Source organism: Octodon degus, unplaced genomic scaffold (assembly GCF_000260255.1).
Source record: "Octodon degus isolate 3935 unplaced genomic scaffold, OctDeg1.0 scaffold00094, whole genome shotgun sequence".
NCBI lineage: Eukaryota > Metazoa > Chordata > Mammalia > Rodentia > Octodontidae > Octodon > Octodon degus.
In genome coordinates this window covers 9,229,494-9,250,850 of record NW_004524670.1, presented here as the reverse complement: position 1 = coordinate 9,250,850, position 21,357 = coordinate 9,229,494, and the positions used below count along the sequence as shown (strand labels likewise).

The 21,357-nt window shown below is 43.4% G+C and overlaps 1 protein-coding gene across 6 annotated transcripts in view; it reads left to right on the top strand.

Moving 5' to 3' along the window:
* Window positions 1-21,357, top strand: part of Ptpn3 (protein tyrosine phosphatase, non-receptor type 3) — a 163,529-nt gene that overhangs the window by 131,710 nt on the left and 10,462 nt on the right. For all 6 annotated transcript variants that reach the window (XM_004638079.2, XM_023722945.1, XM_023722944.1 and 3 more), the window contains 4 exons: window positions 2,020-2,180; window positions 11,595-11,685; window positions 11,954-12,015; window positions 13,823-13,969. In XM_004638079.2, the coding sequence (XP_004638136.1) occupies window positions 2,020-2,180; window positions 11,595-11,685; window positions 11,954-12,015; window positions 13,823-13,969 (461 nt within the window). The remainder of the gene's footprint in view (window positions 1-2,019; window positions 2,181-11,594; window positions 11,686-11,953; window positions 12,016-13,822; window positions 13,970-21,357) is intronic.

Here is a 21,357-nt window from a genome sequence, read left to right as displayed (position 1 = left end):
GGACAGGCTAGGGAAGGCCTCACTCTGGGCCAGTGGCGCTCCATGGTCATCTTCAATACAACTCCTCTGAGAGGAGTGTTCTCATCCTAAGCAGGGAATGGGGGAAACCAAGTCACAGAGGTGAAGGAAGCTGCTCACCGCCCTGTGACTAGTAAGGCCACAGTTATAGGCCTCAGAACAGTTGAAAGTAAGAACAGGCCCCATCGCCTGAGAGATGTGTGCTGCCATGTGCTGGGTGCCCAGAGCGGCAGGAAAGGCCTCCAGAAGGCCTGGGCAAGGAGCAGAGCCTTTTGGGAGTGAGGAAAGATGTGAGAAAACAATGAAAGCTAAACAGCCAGGCCACCAGTTGTTAGTAACTATAATAATAAGTTTATTGTAACATAAGTGTGTATGTAAAAAATATAAATTGAAAAAAAATATGAATTGATACAAGAAAAATGCTACACTGACATTGAGTCGTGAGCATAGGTAGGGCAGAAATCACAGGGTGCACGAACAGCTGCGCTGCTGGCATCAGTGAGAAGAATGTGGCCCTCAGGGTCAGAGGGCCATGACTGTTGCCTGCCGCCAGGAGGTCCCGTGTCCTGCTCTGACAGGCTGAGTTGCTTTGGACAAATGATTTATCCTTTCTGAGGTTCTACTTCATCATCTGTGAAATGGAAAGAACAGTGACGTTCAGAATTGTGAGGGTTTGGTTCAGCTCTGTGGGGAAACCCAAACATTGTTGTTCTCTTTTCCTGTTATTTTAAAGATTAGTAGGGAGCCATGGAAGGTAGGGGTGTGTGTGTGTGTGTGTGTGTGTGTGTGTGTGTGTGTGTATGAGAAAGAGAAAGAGAGAGGGAGAGAGAGACAGACGATGACCCCAAAAAGTCTGTGTGTGTGTGTGTGTGTGTGTGTGTGTGTGTCTGTCTGTCTGTCTGTCTGTCTGTCTATCTATCCATCTATCCATCTGGCAGGATCTCCCTAAGTTGTTCAAGCGGGTCCAGACTTGCAGTAAGTCTGCCCCCTCCTCCCTCAGTGCTGAGGTTGCAGGTGTGTACCACCACACCTGGTCAATTGAAGGCTTTTTGGGGGGAATATTTAATTTTTATAATTAAATATTAAAAAATAGGTTGTAATTTTTTTCTGGTGACTATTTTAATAGTTTAGTAGAAAATTTTAAAAGGACATAGAGTCTGTATGTCTGAAAAAAAATTTTAACGAAAATAAGAAAGGACAATAAACAGGCTTTTGAGGCTGGGGAGATAGCTGAGCAGCGTCAGCGACTGCTTGGCAAGCGCAAGATCCCGAGTTTGATCTTTGGTACCAAAAAAAAAAAAAGCTTTTGAGTGAGGGAGTGACTTCCATTTCCACCAGAAAGTTAGGAAATGATCGCTAAGGTTTCCAGTTTGAGAAGGACTAAAGAAGTAGATACAGACAAACAGAAGTGTGGTACACGAATTTTTTCCCCTGTTAAGCTTGATGTGGCGCTAATTTGGACTTACAGAAGTAAAGCTGAAGCACAGAAGGACCGTTAGGCCTGCAGATACTTACGCGGGGGCCTCCCACATAGAAGTGGACTTGAGCTAAGGTCCTGGGTGCTCGAGAATGATGGGTCACAGTGACAGCGTGGTCCATTTCCTGGGGCCTGGGAAGATGCCCATTTTAAGTGAGGAAGTGAAAAGAGCCTAAGAAGGAGGAGCAGGTTATGGGGACTGGGGGGAAATAACCAGGCCAGAGAGAATGTGCAGACACTGCCTTTTACAACACTCCATTTCCTTTTTTCCTTTCCTTGTCAGAAGGCCTGTGTGTACTAAACACTATCATTTAAAACTAACCAGAAAGATTAGTATGTTGTTTTCTATAATTACCACATACTGAATCATTCACCTAGAAGTGGTGTCTCAGTGAAATGACCGCCCTGTGCTAATCATTTAATAAGATGTTATAAGCTGTCTGCCCCCAGTGCTGCAGGTAAGTTTTGGAGGGAAATCGATCAGCCCCGGGGGTGAGCCAGACGCCCTGTCTTCTTCGTTCCAGCTGTCCACTCGTTTGCCGAAATCAGATCTGAAGATGAACTGAGCCAGCTTTTCCCAGAGGCCATTTTCCCCATGTGTGCAGAGGGCGGGAGCACTTTGGAGGGATCCATGGAGCTGCTAAAGAAGGGCCTCGAGAGTGGGACAGTGCTGATCCAGTTTGAGGTAAGGGGAGCTGGGGGCTGACCCTGGCTACTGCTGCATACATGGCGGTCTTCCTTGCTGTGACCGAGTACTGCAGGGCAAAGCAGAGACATGAGCTCTTAGTTTTTCATTAAAGTCTCACACAGCAAGAGCCAGCCAAATAGCTCAGCAGATTAAAGTGCCTGCAAGCAGGTGCAGGGGCCAGGGGTTTGATCCCCAGGCCTGATGTGCCAGCCCTGCCTCCAGGGTGCGCTGAGACAGCAATTGAGACTGGGGGTGGTGGCGTGTGCCTGTAATCCCAGCTCTTGGGGAGGCTGTAAACAGGCAGATCACAAAGAGTCCTATCTAATAGTGAGACCCTGAACACCCTGTAGACACTTCCCTAAAATAAAAAATAAAGTCTCACACAGCCTCCCCAGCGAGGCATATGCTCTTTGTGGGGTACAGCCAAAGGGGCCCCTTTTTAGGCTCAGAGCATCAGGGCAGCAAGAGAGCACAGCAAGAGAAGATCGGGACCACCGCCCAACGCTGAACTCTGTCTCACCCCCTTACTGTAATAACCTCGTAGTCATGGAGAGACATCAGAAATTGAGGAGGAGGGGCTCAGCAATTTGAGCTGCCAACACAAACCCTCAAAACTCCAGGTGAACATAGCAGAGAGGCATTGTGGGAGATCTACCCAAGAGATGTGCAGGAGCCAGCTCGCACCCCCACCCTGGGAGACCAGGAATTGAAGCAGTTGCTGTCACCCACAAGGGTGCAGTACCTTTCCCTCCCAAGTTCTCCAGAACCACTGGAGACAAAGTCAGAGCCCATCTTCTCAGGAGGGGTCTAGCCCACAAAAGGGCTGAGAGACTATTGACAGAGAGTCACCCAAGACCTTTTACAGAACCAGAGAGGAGCAGAAGGGCCACTAACGATGAAGGTAGAACGTGTTTATCTTTCAAATGTATTTCAAGATTGAAGACAGCAGAGTAGTTTGGGCAATAAAAGAGTACGAGCAAAAGCACAAAGGAGCATCAGATAGGCCCATAAAAGAAACAAGATCGTGATTCGCAGCACGTAGTCTGGGTTCATAAATTAAGGACAAGAGTCTCAGGAGATACACTCCCCCGCCCCCCAGTCAGCAGCACATCATCTATTAGCAAGCCATATAAATGAGCAAAAGGAAGAAGGAGAAGCAAAACGTTTGTCAAATGTATGTTACTACGGGATGATTCAAGAAATCGTGAGCTATGAATATCAAACTAAAGCACAAAGCAGGAAGCTTGGAGTGAAAGCTTTATTTTACAGTGGTGTTAGGCACAGAGTGTAAAGATGTAATAGAGCAGTACGTGCTGAACAGTAGAAAGCAGAATGCCGTGGGTAAAAAGACAAAAAGTAGCCGATCCCTCTCTCCCCACAAAAGCAATAAGGGGTTTCAGCTTTTAATTAACCACCTTGAAAGATAATATAAAACAAAAGATACGTTTTGACCCATGCCGACAAAATTTGGTGCACTCTTCAAAAATAATTGAGACAAGGAAGAACTTGTATTCCGATCGCAGCAGAGGTTGGCCTCATCCTTGTTTTGGTTTGGGAAAGATGTGCAGGAAGAAATGCACGTGGGCTCATCCCGTCATTGGTCATTCAGCCCAGCCATGTGTCTGCGGTCCTCACCACTCGCCTGATGTTGGGTTGGGAACATAATGAAAAGAGAAGAGAGTCTCTGACTGCAGAAACTTATGGTTTAATTTTGGTATATTGGGAAAGATATACTTTCAGTCCTAGAAACAACTGTAGGCCAGGATAGGGAGTGATTTTATTACATAGAGTGTAAGTGCCACAGCAGCTAGATGTGAGGAGATTCGAGGCACTCCTCTGGGGTGAGTGAGATGTGGGAATCAAAAGGATGCCTGGGATCAAATCCATCCCCCTGAATAAAAAGGATGGGAAGGTTCCTAGAAAGGTCACATCCTGAATGAAGACCTCATAGTGTGTCAGGTCACCTAGCTGAGGTGTCCTGTACAGCAAGGAATCATGGGAGCCAGCTCCAAAAGAGGGAAGGCCATCAACCCAGGAAGGATTGCTCCAGTTGTCCACAAGGAGGCGCTGTGGACTCTACTTGAGAAAAAACCCTCCTCAGAGGTTGGTCTTGAGCAGTATGCCATAAAGCCACCTTCACCAAGGTGCCCAACGTTGGCATGTTTTTATGCATAGGAACCCCTTGTAAAATTTTCTCTGAAGTGATTTCAACATTTTATAGAAATTTTAAAAGATTTTAAGAAAGACCTATTTTCCTCTGGGTTTGGAAGTATTTCCCCAAGACTTATCCCTGACCACTTCCATGGAAATCTCCAGGGAGCTTGTCAAACTGGGGCCAGGCCACAGCTGCCTGATCGGTACTTTTAACAAAATCACCTAAGATTGTGATCCACAAGCAGATGCAGAGGACAAGAGGGAAGAAATTGTACCGGAAGCGTTGTCGCCCTGGTGCCCTTCGAAAGCATTATCTTTGGAGATCATAGTCAGGTGAAATCACAAGAAAGAAGTGGAGAATGTACACATTTTGGGGATGAAATTGAGAATGTACCTTTTTTTTCATTTAGCTCATATGCATTTCCAAGAAATCAAATAGGAAATTCTACTTTTTAAGTAATGTCTTCAGTAGAATTTTAGAATACTGAGCAGGTAAGAGAAGATCTGCTCTGTGGTGGTGCTGGTGGGATCTCCAGAGCCTAGCTTCTCCAGTCATCCTTCTCTGCTGCCCAGGGAGCCCAAGGCTAAGTAGAGCATCGCAAGGACTCCACTGTTCCAAAGCGGATAGTATCTCCCACCACTGCTAGGTAGAGGAATGCAGAGGAGACCTGGGCAGATGGAACACCTCTAGAAAAGAACCTTTCAGTGAGCAGATACTGTGTGCCACGGGCTATAAAGAGCATCATCCTCCGTTATCCTTACATGGTCCCATATAGCTGCTGTCATTGTCCTTCTTATAGAGATGAAGGAATAGGGTCTCAAAAAGGTCAAGTGATTTCTCCAAGGCCTCATAGTAAAAGGCAGAGAGATTGGAACCTAGGGAGCTAACTTAAGTACGTATTCTCTTAACTATCACCTAGCGTTTAGAAAGTAGGACCTACTGTTAGCCTATGGAGGCCATTATTTCGGAATAGTAGTAAAACATCAGAGCTAGCATAGATCTAGAGGCTGCCTAGATACATGGAACCAGAGAGGCTTTAAGTCCTGACATCTGTTCCTTAGCCTCTGTGACCGCACTTCCTGTGCACTGGGTGTCTTGATGTGGGTTGATGTGTAAGGGGTGGATGTGATAAATATTTATATAATACCCGGTACATGGAAATCATGCCATTAAAAGTAATAGTCATCATTAGCTAGAAACAAAGAGAGATTCCCAGAAGCAGAAGAGCATGGCCAGTCTGTACAAGAGGTGCTCACAGAGCTCCGGGCTTGAAACCTGGGGCTGTCTAACTCCATGGTCCTGGCCCATCTGGCTTCTTGGACCCCCTTCTCCAGTGTCAGTGGGAGGTGGACAGATTGCTGTTAGAGGGGGTGCTGTGGACAGCAGCAGAAAGAAGAGGCTGGTCGCCAGCAGGTGCCCACATCGCCCATTCCATGACGCAGAGTGCCTGCCCTGGGGGCAGCAGACTATAGACAGAGCTCCTTCTAGGATGGAAGCTGGCTTCCTATAGGGCTTGTCCTGACCCACTTTTTTATTAAGGGAATTCCCTCTTGGCTGTTTTGTAAACAAATACAAATGCATTCCAGAAAACATTTGGTTCTAGTTACAATGAAATCACGCTTAATAATAATTAGCATTTCTAGAGCACTTTGGAGTCTACCAAGTGTGTTTCGCATATGTTGTCTCAGCTGAGCCAGAGATTTTAGGGGTTTTTTTTGTTTGTTTGTTTTGTTTTTTTTGTTGTTGGTTTGTTTTTTTTGTTTTTTGGTTTTTTGTTTTTGTTTTGTTTTTCTTTTTGGTTTTTATCCTGTAGGTTGGATCCAGGGCCTCTCTATGCTAGATGCATATTTTACCAGTAAGCTATTCCCCTCCTGCCAATATCACTCTTTTATAAGTGGAAAACATTAAGCTCGAAGAGGTTAAGAAACTTATAGTCACAGATTTAGTCAAACATAGAACCAGAACTAAAGTCTATATGTAAAAATCTAGCCAGCCTTGGTGCATGTGCTTATAGTCTGTACTTGGGAGGCCAAGGCAAAAAGAGGGTTTCGTGATCCTAGAGTTTGAGACCAGTGTGGGCAACATAGGGAGACCTGGCTGAAATGCACAGATACGCACCAAGTCCCCTGGCATTAGCTTGCCATTGCCATTGCCACTAACTCCATCCAGCCTCCAGTGTGGCCGCTCCCTCTGTAGTGACCGTGAGCAGTTTGGCGTCATTTGTGATTGGCCGCAAACCACCTGAATCCTGTACATTGTTTAGCCAAATTGTGGACTTTTTTTCTTCCTCTCATGTAAAGGAGCAAACTTGGAGCCATGCTGAACCCAAGTCCACTGTACCTCCAGGTCACTCTCCTCCCCTGAGAATTACATCCATGCAGCCATAGTTTGTTCTTCCCGGAGACAAATGTGTGCTTAGCCCATGCTCCGCCTGAGTCCAGGCTCCTATTTAAGCAAGGTGAAAGGCAGGCACTTGGTTCAGAATTAAGAGCTAAGCTGTTATGCTGTCCTGTGCAGAACTGGAGAACTAGCTTCCTAGCAAACAAAAGACTCTCGTGTCTGTGCCCATCCAGTGACCAAGTGATATACAATTTTGCGTCTGCTCTTTGTTAAAGCATCTTTGGAGATGTATGGAATTCATTTGATAGAAAATGAAGACTATGACAAGGCGTCCACCATCCTGGAATGAGGGATTAAAGCAGTAGCCAAGGAGATCACCGAAGGTCATATCCATCTCACGCACCCCTGCCCTCCACTTCAGCATTCTCCATCTCTGTCAGGCGAGAAGCCATCTGCTGCCATGCTTGACTCCTGTTCTTATTTACCTGACTCCTGCATTGCCATTACTGCAGCTGTCTGTCAGGGCCCAGAGACTCCCTGGCTCCTGTGGTCATTACAGAGAATCACAGAAAACCAGGAGAGGCTTTAGTTGACACATGTCAAAATTAGTGAGGGCAGTTGTACCTTCAGGAGTAAAATCCATCCCTAAAAAGAGTACATTTTAAGAAGTTTTACAAGTACCTCTTTTCTTTTCTTTTCTTTTCTTTTCTTTTCTTTTCTTTTCTTTTCTTTTCTTTTCTTTCTTTCTTTCTTTCTTTCTTTCTTTCTTTTTCTTTTAAGGAGGAAAACTACCAGTCCTGTGTGTCTGAAATACATGGGGCACACTGAGGCCTTTAGATGACCCTTCAGGCAGCCTGCACATTTTCAGTGCTCGGCACTCCCTCAAAAGATATGCTTCCCCTCTGTATGTGTGTGGGAAGGCTTGCTGGAATACAGGACAGCAGCAGAATGTGCATCTCAGGCTATATGTTGAGATAGCATGTTGAAATCTGCATTAGTCAGCTTCCCATCGCTGTGACAAAATGCCTGAGATAATCAACTTAAAAAGAGGGAGAATTGATCTTGGCTCATGGTCACCTTCCTCTGTTGATTTTGGGCCTGTGTCAAGGTAGCAGCTTCCAGGCAGGAAGGGCACAACTCAAAGCCCAATGGGGGCAATTTAGCAACTTAAGGATACCTGGAGAAAGAAAGAAAAAGAGAAAAGAAAATGTGAAGTGCTGAGGACATGGTTCCACACAGAGGACCTAGATTAAGTCCCCTGAACCAAAAAAGAAAGGCCACTGCCTGAAGCTGAACCTGGTTATTGGTGAGGGCATGAAATGGATTCTGTTTCCTGCTTGTGCTCTCTTTACCCATGGCCCCTCAATTCCCTTCCTCTCCTCTCTTTTCTTCTTTCCGGGGCCTCAGCCTTGGAGGTGCCTGGGAGCACTTTCTTTCCTGTGCCCGGCCTTGCCAGCAGCCTCAGCTTGGGGTTGGTTGTGAGTTTGAAACCCTCGCCAAAGGATGTGATGACAAGATTGCACCACTTGGGCTGAGGGGAGGCGTGGGGGCGCCTGCACGTCTTCCCCATGCTTCTCCTTGATGCCAGAGAACAAACATTTGAACTCAAAATCCACAGTTCTCAGTCTGTTCCCCCCATGCCGCCCTGCAGAGCCACAGCTCCTTTACTTCAGTTTGTGTCTTTAAGGCCAGAGCTAGAGATATTGATGCTGTAATTTAAATACTGCTGTTCCTTAGCAACGCCTCTCAGCCATGCTTTTGATAATTTACCCTTAGTTTCAGAGCTTCTTGGAATGATGCTGGGGCAGGATCAGATCAATGCATTTTAGGACATAAAACTTTATAGAAGACTAAGTGGTTTTGAAACCCTTCATCTCTAATGCTGCCTTACAGCCCCCTAGCTGCCCCTGTCCTCAGACAGGGCTTAGGGATCTGTGACCAAGAGCCCCTGTCTGCCTCTCACACCTGCTACCTGGGAATAATGAAAGCAAATTGTATTTTTCCAGTGAATAGTTCCTTTAAGAGCTTTGTATCCAATTCTAGCCAATATCAGCAAGCCTTGGCTCATTCTCCTCTGCCCCTGACCCTCCCAAGATGGCCCAGCTGCCCCCCTCCGTCCCCCAGCAAGGCAGCCCCACACTGGGGATGTGTGGCTGCTGTGGGGGACGTGCAGAGCCAGCCCTTAACTCTTCAGAGGCGAAATCCTTGGATCCCGTTCCCGCAGGGTACCGCAGCCCTGCTTAGCAGTAAGCCTTACAGAGAGGATGCATCGCGCCTCCTGAAGGCTGCAAAGCCTGAGATGTGTTCACCCAGCTTTCCCGAAATGTTTGCACGTCATAAGTTTTAGATATATTTATTTTGTGGTATTCCTTTTTCTCACTTGTTAGTTGAATTTTAAAAATAGTCGTTGTCATAATTCAAATAACACAGAAGTAGTCAAAATAAAAGTAGTAATCTCCTGACCACCATCCTGTTCAGTTTCTTCTTCATAGTCACAAACAACACTTTGGTGGGTCGCCTTCGTACTTTTTTCGGCACTCCTCCAAATATATGTAGTATGTGCAGCACACATGGGTGCACACATGCGCAGAGGTCTGGCCATACACACACGCTGCGTACTACAGGTGCTGGTGGGACCACCATCGTGTGTGCTGTTCGTTAACATGCAGTTTATATACTTAGAAGTCTGTTTTTATTCTTCTTTATTCTTTGCATAGATAGAACTTTGTAGTATGGCTGTACCATATTTGTGTTAACACTTTTCCTTATCGGGGACTATTGGACTGGATCTGTTTTTCTGTAAATAAATATCTTGCTACAGATAAACTTTTCTGACATGATTCATTTTGTATTTAGATGAAACCCAGAGAGAGCACATTTAAAATTTTTTGAATAGTGACATAGTAAATTTCTTTTAGGACTGTATAATCCTATCAATAGATCATTACTACTGAGATGCATTTAAAATCTTATGGCTAATTAAAGCCTCCTGCTAGATCTACACTTGTCTGATAGACTTCAAGTTGATTGCACTTATACTTTAGCTATTTAATAAAATATATCTTCTTCCAGGTTGGATTTATAAGCTATACTCACTTAAATGGATTGTACCTCCATGCAGTTAGGACTAAAATGCCATTTAGATAAATGTGGCTGGCTCAGATGTCTGCCAGAGTCAAATCAAAGCCTCAAGTAAATCATGAGTTTATTTCTAGAATGAAGTCAGAGTCCATTAAAGGCTGCCGGTGCTTAGAAAGTTGGTTAGCAGCTCCTGGACCGTTAGGAAGTAACACGGCACAGGTCAGTACCCGAGCTCTTGGAGGGGCTACAAATTCAAAATGTTCAGTAAATGTAAAAGATACAGTATCACTAAGCTAGGCCTGGGGGTATGTGCCTGTAATCCCAGCTCGCTTGGAGGTTGAAGCAGGAGGATCATCAGTTTGAGCCCTAGATGTACAGCTTAGCACAGTGGTGGCAAACCTATGGCACGCTTCTGTTACTGTGTTTTAAGACAAAAGATGTTAGTGTAGAGTTGTTTTTTCTAAACTAAAATCTCAGCATTCAGATTTAATTGCAGTGTTGGTATTTTGCTATAAATAAGTGGGGTTTGCACTGCAGGTTGGCGCTCAGTCTCTAGAAGGTTCTTATGAGATGCTGATGGCCAGAGTGGCTTGAGAAATATGTAGCTGATCAATCAAGTTGATGCAGTGTAGGGCTTGTCTTGTTGGAGGTACATAGAACTTAAGGTAAAAATTTGCCACATTTCTTTGCCTTTGAAACATTTTTTGAAGAGTACTTTTTTTTAAGGCACTTACTTTCCATAGAATGTAGGTTGAAAAATGCCAATACATAATTCAGTCTCAGTTTTTGTTTTTTAACATGTAGTGTATACATGTATTATACACGTACATATATATTTGTGCATTTGTATGCATGAATATACAGAAAAGCTGGAGAACAGATGAAAAGGTTCTCTCAGAATTATGAAATTACTTATAATTTTTTTTCTGTGTGAATTTCCCAAATTTTCTACAAAAGAAAAATATTACAAAAAAATTTTTTTAAAAAAGGTTGCTTTTAAATTCCCAGAGAGCTTATAAGAACCACCAGTGAAGAGACTTAGCTCTAGCTATCAAAATAGAAGAAACAACTGTAAAAAAGCAAAATATGCGCCTTGGCAGCTGAGAGCTGAGCTGAATTCATGCTCCTGTCTGTGATCCTGTGCAAAGCATTTAACCTTGGGCTGTCACTTGCAAATAAGAATAGGGCAATACCTCCCTCACAGCTCTGGGAAGAATCCTGGCAGGGACTGTAACAAGTCTGTAGATAGGCGAAGATCGCTTGTTTTGAATTTTTGGTTACTGATAGCATATATGGGGCAACAGCTCTTTAAAAGAACCTTGCTGTGTTGGGGTAAATGTTTTCACTTAGATATGTACTACTGAAAGGATGAATGAAATGCTCTTACTCCTGAGCAGAAGCTATGGTTCACTGCATCAAATCAGAGGCAAATGGAATATTCAGACTAATTTAAATAGGTGATTTCCATTTAATTTCAAGACAATTGTTTTTTCTCCTTTAGATGCTTTTAGCATTTGTCGAGTAATTGTCTTAAAGATAAGGTTTTACTTACCAGGATCCATTATCAGTGATTCACACCTGCTTTAGCTTTTTTCCCCCTCAAAATCCTTAATTTTTTTTTTTTAAATTATAAAGAACTTAGCTGGTTTCTCCTAGAATTGTAGAATTTGTTTTGGGGAAGATTGTTTTTTAAGGTGTAACACAGAGTTACTTTAAAGTGTTAAGATTTTAGTACCATGTGAGGTAAACTTTACCACTAAAAGTATTCCTTCACGCTACCTTCTTAGCTGGTTTTGCAAATGATTTTTTTTTTAACTTCTCTGTTGATCCTACAGCAACTCTACAAAAAGAAGCCAGGCTTGGCCATCACCTGTGCGAAGCTGCCCCAAAACCTGGACAAGAACCGCTATAAAGACGTGCTGCCTTGTGAGTGTCTCACACAAATGCTCCTTCCCCCTGCTCTGAGATAGTGTTTCCCTTTTTAAAACAGATTGCCTGGTATTCTGGAACGATCTTCAGTGTGTCTGTAAACAGCAGCGTCTCTGCTGCAGCCATTTCAGGCTGAACAGTTGGGGAACAGTGTTGATGCTAATGAGGCGCGAGCTCCAGATGGGGCTGGGAACTGAACCCTTGTTTACTTGGTGGGCTAATAATAATGCTCGGAAGCATCAGTAAATTCTCCTCTCTCCTGCAGATGACACCACCCGGGTATTACTGCAGGGACATGAAGATTATATTAATGCAAGTTATGTGAATGTAAGTTAAGAATCTGAGCATACGAAAGAGTATGTTCATCGCTGTAAGGAGGGCCTGAACGGCAGCGGTGGGGCTTTGTCACGGACTGAGTGCTCTGCTGTTCCCTTGTGCATCTGGGCTAGACAGTCACGTGAGGGAGGAGAGTGTGATCTTACAGAGGGGGAGACTAAGGTTCAGAGAGATTGAATAATTTGGGCAGCCGGCACACTAAGGGCAGAGGGACTGCAGTGTATCCTGTGTTTCCGATATCACTGTCCTCATGCTTTCATACTGGACTGCTGCCATTGGGGCGTTTGAGTTTGGGTCCTCCTGTGGCTTTTCCTATGTAACTAATGCCAGCTTGCCTAAAACTAAGAAAAATAAGACTGCCCCTGCATATGTAATCTAAAAAAGAAAAAAGAGGTTACACATTGGATGAAAAGATTTTTTTTTTTTTTTTTTTTGTCTCTGAAAATGCATATGAACTTCAGGTCTATGAATTTCAGTGTCATCCAAACCTCAGGTCAGCAAACTAGTTCTGTAGAGGGCCTTATCATAAATGTTTGTCCTTGCTTTAAAATGTAACCATTTAGAAGTGTTGGAAACTACTCTTAGTTTGCAAGGTGACAGGCAGATGAGCCCTCAGGCCACAGCCTACCAAACCCTGATCTAAATAAACATGACTTCTAGTTTCATCTCAAGTTATACCGAAATATCAAGAACTGCCCTACAAAATGATCTGCTCAATGATTCCTCTTATTCCAAAACATCTATGAGGCGGGATACGTGGCGCCTCACTTCAACAGTCAGAAGTGGCGAGGCAGCAACCCTACAGAAGTCTGATCTTTAAGTGTAACACTGGATCAAGGAAGCCATTAACCTAACCACTAGCCAAACCTTGAATTGGGATCCTTCATGTTCCTTCTCCACCTCGGAACACTGGGCCGCAGTGCCACAATGCCACTTGAAGCTCAGAGAGCATTCTTTCACAGGCAGGACTTAGCCCAGAGGGCAAAAGGTGAAAATGGAATAGAATGAAAGAAATGTCACTTTAAAACATTTCAACATTTGATGTCAAGATAGACCAACTCGATACACCGTGCAAAAGCAAAATGCGACTAAAGTTGATATAATTCTGTGTTGTTTATGCTTTACATAAAATAATCCCTACTTAATTTAATGGCATATGAAGTACATCCCAAAAAATTATTTAAAAAGCAAATAAAAAATAGTGAACAGACTTTGATAGACAGTACTGATAGGAAAGACTTGAGGTGGCAATTGCTGTGTATTGCTGAAAATGCAGGCGATTGATACTGATTGTATTTAGGATAGAGCAATCACAGACTTTTAAGTTCTGTCATATTAAAGGGATATTTCTGGGTTTTTCCTACCAAGTATCATACAGTTTAATCTTAAAGATCCTAATGCTGGGACCAGGGAGATGGCTCAGTGTAATAAGCACTTCCCTGGCAAGCACAAGAGCTTGCATTGAATCCCCAGTTCCAAAAACAAACAAACAAACAAAAAAGATCCTAATGCTGGTATTGTGAAATCTTTCACAAGGGTTTTTCTTTTTTCTTTTTTCTGTATTGGGGATCAAACTAAGGACGTTGCACTTGCCAGGCAGGTGCTTAAGCCACTGAGCTATCTCCCTGGCCCTCACAAAGGTTTTTAGAAATTCGTTTTTCTTTGATTTTTCTCATTCATTGTGAATTATAAATATTTCTCTGGTTTGATGTTAGTTAGCAAGAACATTTTCTAAGAGCAGGCCCTTGTCTATCTTGTGGCAGTCACAGATTCTAATACTTTACCAATCTCTTACCAGATGGAAATTCCTGCTGCTAGCCTTATGAATAAGTATATTGCCGCTCAGGGACCCCTGCCACATACCTGTGCACAATTTTGGCAAGTCGTCTGGGATCAGAAGTTGTCATTGATTGTCATGTTGACAACTCTCACAGAGCGAGGGCGGGTAAGTAGCTTGATATCCAATTCAAATATATGCAGTATGACACTGTGCTGTGCAGAAGATGAACCCCAGGGCTAGAATAGGTGTACTTTCCAGCCCCAACGAGCCCCATAAGTCTCCTGTTTGGACCAAGTGGACACCTCAAGAACAAGAAGCTTGGCCTTCCTCCTGTCCACTTCCTGCCTGGGTCCATTATACCAAGCAGAAGGCAGTTCCTTTTTGCCTCATCCTCCCTGCCACAGAACCATATATTGGTTGTGGCCTCGCCCACCCAAGTTAAATGCTGGAGCAGAAAGAGCAGTGTGTGCTGCATAAATAATGGCTATAAAAAGCAAGAGGAATTTCATTGGACCATTTTCCATAGAAACAGATCACTGTTTACATAACAGAGGTCAGTGTGCCAGGGATAATGTTATCGTGAAATTCCTACCTTCGTGATACGTCTGCCTGTGTTCACTGTGGAGTGTACATTCAAAAACACATGCCAAAATCAAATATTACTTTGAACCACCTGACTTGAGTGACCTGCATTCCACTTTCTCTAAAAGTTTCCGCCCCAGTATATGGTTCAGAATGCCAGAGCAATCCATGTTGAAAGGGAGGTTGTACAGGGATTGGAATGGGTGGTACTTTTGAGAAGAACCATGTACTGCTTTCTCACCTGATATAACAAATAAGAGTTCATCTTAGTTCTAGAAAGTCCTGTAGGTCGCAGAGAACTTTTATGTGTGTTGTCCTAGTCAGACAGCTCATCACCTTTGCTAAATTACCTTGAGTCTACCATCTGGGTGCTCAGTTCCAACTTTTTTTTTTCTGAATTGAATTAAATTTAATTTTTATTCATTTTAATGAGAAAATAGATAAAATAACAATGAAACAGTTGCAAAACAGGTTAGTAGGACAGTTATAATAATTAATACATTTGCATATTATTGTCTTCATATTAGTTATTTAGAGGAAAAAATGCAGACATGACATCTTGTCTAAACAATATTAGTACAAACCTTTCTTCTCAATGAACTAAGAGAAAGTAGCTGTATATCCTAACTATCTTCTATATACATACAATTGTCTGAAGTTGCTGACTTCAGCCTTTTACAGCTCAGCATATTAATATAGCTTTACTTTTCATACCTTGTGGTTATACTTTTCTGCTGGATGGCTAAGACCAAGTTAAAGCAAGACCTATATAACTGAAAATGTAACTTTTGCTATCTGACAAGGTCAGCCAAATCCCCTCAGGATGTACACTGGAACCATGTACCGCACCTTGTGGATCTTTTGTCAGTGTCAGCCATCTGGATGAGTCATGAGAATTGCTTGACCAATTTGCTCTCTGTAAAAGCCTGAGAGAATGTTTTCTCTCTAGATGAATCTCCTTATGCATACTCTACATCGTCAATCACTTTCCTCTATGGCCCCATAATCTCCTTGATCAGAAAATTTGGCACATCACTTAGTTACAGGATGTTCAAGCAGAGGTTCTCTTATATCTTGAGTCCTCACTGACCTTGAAGGGCTAGGGCCAAAATATTGGCTATTTTTTTAGTCTATCTATCTAGGAGCTTACATTCCTTTTAAGTCATACTTGACATATAGAAAGACCTTAATAAATAATTGTTTCATAACAAAATGTAGAAAATCCACTTCATTAGGGTTTGCTTTGCAACTACCTGTCAAATCTTTCTATGGTGATTCTTAATCTATTACCTGACAGTTTTACACTGAGCCTTGGGGACAGTCAGTTGATTATTTGATCATCTGATCCTCAGACATGATATTTTTCTTCTTAGATTTGCTGTTTTGTGGCACAGAATAACTGAACCCCTAAAACCATGTTTTTTGGGCTTTATTGCAAATTGACTTCAGCTAATAATGGACAATGGAAGTTCAGTTCCAACTGTTTAAAAATTTCTTCTCACAACAAATATATCACTTTTAACTTCCACCCTGTTTAGCTGTGCAACAGAGAAAACACAAAATAAATTCCTGCTACTCAATGTGATACCCCTTCAGATACCTGAAAATAACCTTGGCCTTCCCTTAAGATCATGGTCAGTAGAGAGCATGTGGACTTCGTCTTATTTTGGCATTGAGCTAATTTCTCCCCTTTAGAACTTATACTTGTCGAGATTTTCATTGCTGGTGCATGATACTCAGCACTCACCACTTAAAGAAGATGTGTAACTTAGCTGATGGTTTGAGGAGATTGGGCCCACACCACACTGGCTCCAAAACAGGACCATCATGGCAGACAGGGCAAAGGTGCTGACTTCATGGTGGTTGACAACAGTGCAGAGAAGAATGGGTGAGGACCATATATAATACTTAAAACCAGACGTCTTAGTCCCTGTCAGGATTAATAGTCATAATTCACACCTTGTCAACTTCACACCCAAACATATCTCCTTAAACCAGACTTAATCTCCAAAAGAAAACAATAGCAAGTTCATAATTTGACCTAACATAATATAGCTCTCCCCCATACAACCAGAAATATAATAGTCACTTCTAGATCTCAATAGTTCTGGCATTTTTCAAAAGTCCAAGTCTCTTCTGAGACTCAGAGCACCTTCTTAGCTCTGAAGCTCTGTAAAAATCAAAATCAGATTACATAACCCCAAGGTACAATAGGACAATGATGGTAAACCTTTTAAAGATGAAGTGCTCAAACTGTAACTCAAAACACACTTATTTACTACAAAGTGCCAATACTTCAATTAAACCTGAATACTGAATTTTAGTTTAGAAAAAAACAACTGTATATTAACATCTTTTGTCTTAAAAGAAAAACACAGTAATATACATGCCATAGGTTCACCACCAGTGGCAAAGGGTACACATTCCTATTCCAAAAGGGACAATAGGGGGACAGAAAAGAATCAGACCAAAGAAAGACCAAAACACATTAGGATCGACATTAAGTCTGTACCTCCATATCTGGCACCTGGAACACATGGGGATGAGATAGCAGTTCTGGAAGGCTTTGGCAGCCCTGCCCTTATTAGTCTTGCTTATTGAAGTGTTTTGGCCTCTTTTGGCTCTGCTTTAGACTCCGGCTTCCCTCATCACGTTTATTTCCTCGTTCCACGTTTCTGTCATCACTGACTTTCTAGGGTCTCCACTGCACTTCAGTCTCACAGCTTCACTTACTGCCCTCTCAGAGCTCCTTCCCTGACCTTCCAGTTCTTCTCCTGAAATATGGGTAGAAGCTTTCCTGACCCCACAACTCTTGCATTCTGCGTGTCAGTAAAACCAGTTTCACATGAACAAACACCAGGATTGACCTGCCAGCTCGAGCAGTGGCTGATTCCCTTTGGATCGTGACTGCAGCAGCCTCTGGGTACCTAGATGGCTGAGTATAGTGAAATGACTCTCAGGGATTCCATTCCCCAGGAGGCTCTTGTCAAGCAGGCATCTCAGGGACTGTTTTCTCAAGGTTTAAACCTTTGCACCCTGACCTTGCATTGGCTGAGGTCTTGCTGCTTCTTAAGGTATCCTCAAAGCACCTTTTCTTGTCCCTATAAAGTACTTTCTTTGTAATGACACTAACCACTTTTTTTTTAGCCACACCTCCTCTGGCCACAACTTTATACATGGTTCTTCCTAGGCCAAAATTTATGTTTTTTGGGACCGGGGAGATAGCTTAGTAGAATAAGCAAGGGCCTGAGTTCAATCCCCAGTTCCGCAAAAAAAATTCTAGTTTTCAGAATTATTTTACTTAGCCTTTTGCCCACAGTTCTCATTATAAATCTGGCTAAAACAACCCCATAGTGCCCCTGCCACAGCCTAAATGTTAAATTGCCTTAAAATCTCCTTTAAAAATTATCCAGTGCCCTTAATCTCAGTTTTGTGCATAGTCTCAAGACATAGACAAATTGCAGACAAATTTCTTATAAGAGTGTGATACATGGCTTGTAATCTACCTGCCAATGGAGTCCTTGTTTTCAACTGAAACTTCCTGATCCTGGCCTTTACTGTCAGTATTCTGGTCTCTTGAGCTCTGGCTAGAATCATCTACCCATGAAGTTGTTCAGGCATGTGAAGGTGTCTGTAGCTGACATTTCCAAATCTTTCCAAACTTCCACAAACCAGTTCCAAAGGCTTGTAAACTACATAGTGAGGTATAATCATAGCAACAACCCCACTCCTAACACCAATTTCATACACTAGTCAGCCTTTGTGTTGCTGACACAATACCTGATACCCACAATTTAAAGAAGGAGAAGTTTAACTTGCCTCACAGTTTCTGTCCATGGTCATGTGACTCAAAGTAAAAAATATCATGCCAAAGGGGTGTGGCAAAGCAAAGTTGTTTAGTTTATGGCAGCCAGATATCAGAAGAGGGGAACAGTGCCACAGCAGAAGGGTTGAGGGGCCAGACATAAATCCTATGACAACACCTATATGACCTACCCAGACATACCTGAAAGTATGCTCTAGCAATGCCTAGGGCATATCTCAAATCCAGTGACACCGAAACTGCACCCTATCACTGCAGTGGTAATGCCTTTGACTCTTGGAACCTTAATTCAGCACCCAAGATCCAAACTAACTTGAAAGTATGGCTCCTTTTGAGCAAGTAGCATCTCTCACTCTCAGCTCTCCTGCATGCTTGGTGAAGACAGTAACAGTGCCTACTTTTGAGGGTTAATAAAGACTGAGATGGTACACATAAAGAGCCTAGGGGGGTACATGTCACATGTGTTCAGCAGATGCTACCATGTTTCTCTGTTATTACTATCATTAGTTAGACTCAGCTCTCAACTCTGGCCTCTAGGAAGCTCTTTGGGACTTCCTTACTTCTCTGTGTTCCTCCTTCCCAGCTTTCTGTTACTCACAACTTGGTCAGAATTTCTTCTTATTTAAATTACTGACAGAAAAGTGTGAGGGTCTCAGGAAGCAGGAGCAACTCCTCCTGCACACTTAATTCTGACAGCTTTGTTCTTGTCACCTGTTTCCCTATCTCCTCTCCCCAGTTACCATGAGAGACTGTCAGAGGCCCTGCTGAAATCACTATGCAGCAGCTCCTATATCACCTGATCCCTTTGTCTGGAAGGCTCATTCTTATCTATTTTAGTTTTAGTTTTTTTTGAATTCTGTTTTTCTAAGAAATGAAGTTAACATGGACCCTTTTTGAATTTAGGGACCCCCAGCTGGCTCACAGTACTGTCCTCCCTAGTTTTCTGAGTGTCTGTAGCTACCTGGATCTGTGCTGTGGAGGATAAAAAGGCATACCCTCAAACCACACTGAGTTCAAATCCTGTCTCTACTGCTTCTATCTGTGTGGCTTCTCAACTGCATGAAATGGAATTAAAAATACCACCTAACTTGTGGAGTTGTGGGAAAATTGAATAAGTTCATATAGGAAGCCACTTGGAAGATTATATTTATTATACTTATAATCATGAAAGATTATATTTATTGTCTGGCATGCAATAACAGCAGTAGTAATTTCAGTGCCACCTTAATGACTCAAACTTGAACTGAATTATATTTGTTTTGCAGTTGTTTTTTCTTTAGAATGACTTATTACCTTTTTTGATGTATTTAATTTCCTTTAAAACATACTTCTTAAGTAAAAGTATCAGGGTAAATTATCAGAGAAGTAACCTTAAAGTGGTGCTAGACCCAAACTGAGGCTCTCTCCTTGACATAATCTAAAATACTACATTGGACAAAAACCACTTGCCCTCCGTGCCGGTCTATGTCTCCTAACGTTCCACTGGTGGCCCACATTTGACATCCCGTGCTGGTGCTGTAGGTCGTAGACAGTGAGGCTTTGGCCATGTTATTTCATGTTCTCCTGGCTCCCTTTCATCCCTTATTCTGTTATTTTGGTTCCTCATGCTCCAGATTTCCCAGGGAGTAATTTGTGGAGGAGCTGTCCTGCTCTCTTCTGAGGCCTTCCAGCTCATAATGGGGCTCCCTAGAGCCAACGCCTGAAGCTACTCAGGCAGCTCCCTGCTGTCACTGGCTGCTTATCTGTGTCAGGCTTCTCTTTCCCATTTCCAGCTGGACAATCATTCTTCTGAGAGAAAAGGGGGCTCCCCACCAGAGCAACTCAGTAACAGATGATCTACCCTGGACAACAGCCCCTTCCTTCCCTTGCTCCATTTGGTGCAGTTCAGGAGAAAAGACCTTTTCTGCTCCACCTGCTCTTCCAGGTCCTTCCCCTCTTGCTCCATGCTTTGCCGTCCCTCTTTGTTGGTGTCTGCTCTGAACCTGAGCTCATTGCAGGCTCCTATATGGCCTGACACATTTCTTTGTTCTTTGTCCTTTCTCCTTGACTGAACCCATCCATAGCTTCTTCAATATCCAGTAGGAGAGACTCCCATCTCCCCTGAGGCCTCCTATTCCCTTTTCCCTTTAGCAGGTCTGGCCCTGGGGACTTGGTCTCTTAGTTACCAATTGTTAGAAACTGATCTTCCAAATTCCAGGGTGCATGTTTCCCCTGCTCCTGTTACAAACCCCAGCTGACCGGAGCCCTTTGTCCCTGTCTCCTCCTGATCTCAACCCCTTTTTCTGGAGCTGGTTATTGCAGGCAGCAGCTTTGCCTCTTTTCTTTTCTTTTCTTTTTTCTTTCTTTCTTTCTTTCTTTAATTTGATACAGGGTCTTGCTGCACAGCTTGGACTCATAGTGATCTTCCTGTCTCAGTCTCCCCATGCTAGGATTACCAGCATGTGCCACCGTGCCTGGTTCAAGGGTCAGCACGGCATGGGTATGAGGGATCGAACTTGGGACCTTGCACTTGCCGGGCAGGCGCTTATGCCACTGAACTCTCTCTCCAGCCTGCCCCTCTCTTTTTCTGAGAGATGAAATTTCCAGCACATCCTATTTGATTTCCCCCATGTTGTTCCCTTGGTAGAGGGGACTCCTAGCAGGTGAGTGTTAGCCAGAGGCCTATCCTCTTTGTTTCGCTGGAGTCTGCAATTAAGGAGAGCACCCCAAAGCCTTATATCACCAGGTAGGCAGAGGTCCCTGGGGGGTCCCCTGACTTCTCCCTTTTTAACTTCCCTCCAAAAATGGTTTTCACTGTGCTCTTGAAACCTGGGCTCTCTTCCTGGTGGTGTCCCTTCTCAGTTGGGAAGTCATTCTGTCCCTCACCTCCCTTCAGATATTTTTTTTGGAGGGAAATCATTTGTTACATTTATGCAAAAATCTAGAAATAATATAGAAAACATTCCTCCCCAGTCTGCCAGTCATTTCAGACGCAGGCCCTGGGAATTGTGGAACCATCACGGTCTGCTGTGTGACCTCAGGCCAGACTCCAGGCGTCAGCGTCCTTATCACTAGAAAGGAGAAGGTGATGCTCATCTCTCAGACCCTTTTGGAGGGGACAGCACACTATGGGAGTCTGTCTGTGGCAGGTGCTCTGTGTGGGGTGGTG